This window comes from Chondrus crispus, genomic scaffold, assembly GCF_000350225.1.
Source record: "Chondrus crispus Stackhouse genomic scaffold, scaffold_128, whole genome shotgun sequence".
NCBI lineage: Eukaryota > Rhodophyta > Florideophyceae > Gigartinales > Gigartinaceae > Chondrus > Chondrus crispus.
In genome coordinates this window covers 169,933-172,211 of record NW_005179001.1, presented here as the reverse complement: position 1 = coordinate 172,211, position 2,279 = coordinate 169,933, and the positions used below count along the sequence as shown (strand labels likewise).

General features: G+C 54.7%; 1 protein-coding gene across 1 annotated transcript; it reads left to right on the top strand.

Annotated features, from left to right (window-relative positions):
- The first annotated feature begins 526 nt into the window (after nucleotides 1-526).
- Nucleotides 527-1,084, top strand: CHC_T00002158001 (hypothetical protein). Its single transcript, XM_005713371.1, has one exon. The coding sequence runs from the start codon at nucleotides 527-529 to the stop codon at nucleotides 1,082-1,084; it is 558 nt and encodes a 185-aa protein (XP_005713428.1).
- The last annotated feature ends 1,195 nt before the right edge of the window (nucleotides 1,085-2,279 follow it).

Sequence of the window (2,279 nt, the reverse complement as noted above, 5' to 3'; positions counted from 1 at the left end):
GCCGCCGCCGCCCGCGGCGAAGCCGAAGCGCACGGGCGCGAGCAGCGCGTGCGCGACGCGCGCCGACACCGCGTCCGTGTAGCACGACGCCTGCACCCCGTCGACAACCAGCGCCCCGCTCGCCGTCGCGGGCGCGTACATCCCGCTGCGCACCCGCCCGCGCGCGCCCACCACCGTGGCACGCGCCCCGCTGCCCGTCACCAGCGCGTCGCCGACGCGCACGAGCCGCGCGGCTACTAGCCCGCCCGATGCCGTCCGCAACAGGTGGTTGCCGCTCACCTCGAGCGTGCGCGCCGCGGAGGGCCCCGTTCCTGTCACCCACGTTAGCGCCCGGTACCGCGCGTACCGCCCGCTCCGGTGCCCGAAGAATATTACCGCGCTCGCCGTCGGGGCCCCGTTGCCGCCGTCGCCGTCCACTACTACGTCCCCGTGCTGCAGGTCGCGCATCCGCGTCGTTTGTAGCGACCCGTCGCCTTGCACTACTGATACCGTCGCCCCGCCCGGGAAGCACGCGTCCTTGACGTTGATGTTCACAGACGAATTCCCGCGCGGGCAAAACAGCGGCTCTGTTGATACGTCGCACTTGCATCCTTGCGACACGCAGCTCACCGTGCAGCACTCGTCGTTTATCCGCTCTTGCGTGAACACCGCCTTGTTCAGGTTCACATTCGTCTTTGCTACGCTGAAATTCACCAGCCGTATCGCCTCGCCGAATAACGTGTCGGCAAATGTCGCCTTTGTAGTCGCCATCTTCTCTATTATCTTCCCGCGCACTTCCGCCTCGCACAACGCAAATTCGCTGCTCGTTTCGTTTGATAGCGACCCCACGTTGACCACCACCAGCTTCTCGATCTCCGACCGGCACAGGTTCACTTTGTTGCCAACTCTCACATCTTGTATGTGCAGGCCGCTAAACTTGGTCTCATCGCAGTACATCCCGTCTGACACCGACACATTTCGAATAAACGTGTCCTCAAACTCACACTTTCTCTTCGCCTCCCGCCCTGCAATCGCTTCCTCATGGCACGCCAAAGCCCCAATCTCAGAATCCTCTACTTCAAACTTGGATATAGACGCATCCTGAAACCTGATTGTCCCCTCGCTACTACAATTGTAAAACCTTACCCCATCTCCGCTCACCTGCGAGAAAGTAATCGATCCCGCTCCAGATTGCTCTACCCTCCCATTCGAAGACCACGAAAAAAATCGCGATCCGTTCACCAAAAAGTTTCGAAGAAAACCAAGCGACGCCACGGTATCACTTTCAAACGTGCAGTTGCGAAACTCCGAGTTTTCCAATGAAAACCTCTCAAACAACACCATCGCGTCCCTGTGAAAAATGCACCCATCAAACAAAACTCTCTGCATTGAGCTGTGCCTGAATGCCATCACGCTTTCCTCCCCATTCCCCCCAAATTCGCACTCTTTAAACCTTACCATTTCCCAACGCGTCCCGTTGAAATCTACATCCCTGTCACGATTCTTCTGAAACTTGCAAGATGTAAACGTCGTGTTCTTCACCACCGAGTTTCGGATAGACCACGCATGCGTCTCCTCTTTGAATTCATGGTTCTTGATGCAAACATTCGGATATACCCCAATTTTCCATAGATCTCCAATATCTGCTGGGCCCAAGCAGTGCTTGAAAAGAATCTCACTATCGCACATCCTCAACAGAGTTGATAACACCAAGACCAGCAGCACAACGCCGACCTCTGAACACGAAAATAAGCGACAACACAACATACTTACTTGCCACCTTATCCTCAGCAGAAAAAAAGAAAAGCGTTGAAAAGTTCAAAGCAGTATACACGCGGTCCGTCACAATTTTGCTATGCTGTTGTCCTTCAGTCGTTTACGAGTTTTGTTCAGATTGTCAAAAAGAGATTCTTCAACATGGCAAGAGATGAAACCATGACTGCGGCTCACTCCACGGTTCAAGAGATCCAAATTCACGTACTGTGCAAGCGAAATGAAAAAAGACATGCACGACTTTTCTCTTGCTCTCATGGTACCATTTGCTTACGGCGCGCCTTTTCATCTAGTCTAAGAGCAAAAAAAAAGGCTTGAAGCAATGCCCAGGGCAGCATGACAGCTCCACCAAGTTATGCCAAGCTGGAAGCTGGCCATGTTAAGCAACATCATGGATATTGAGCGCCCTGTGCATTTGGTCCGAAGCCTTGTAGTAAAGCCACGAAACGGGACCGACCGAAAAGAAAAGAATCTTCTTCAGGAAGTGAGTATCAAAAGGGTAATCCCCCCCCCCCCCCCCCCCCCCC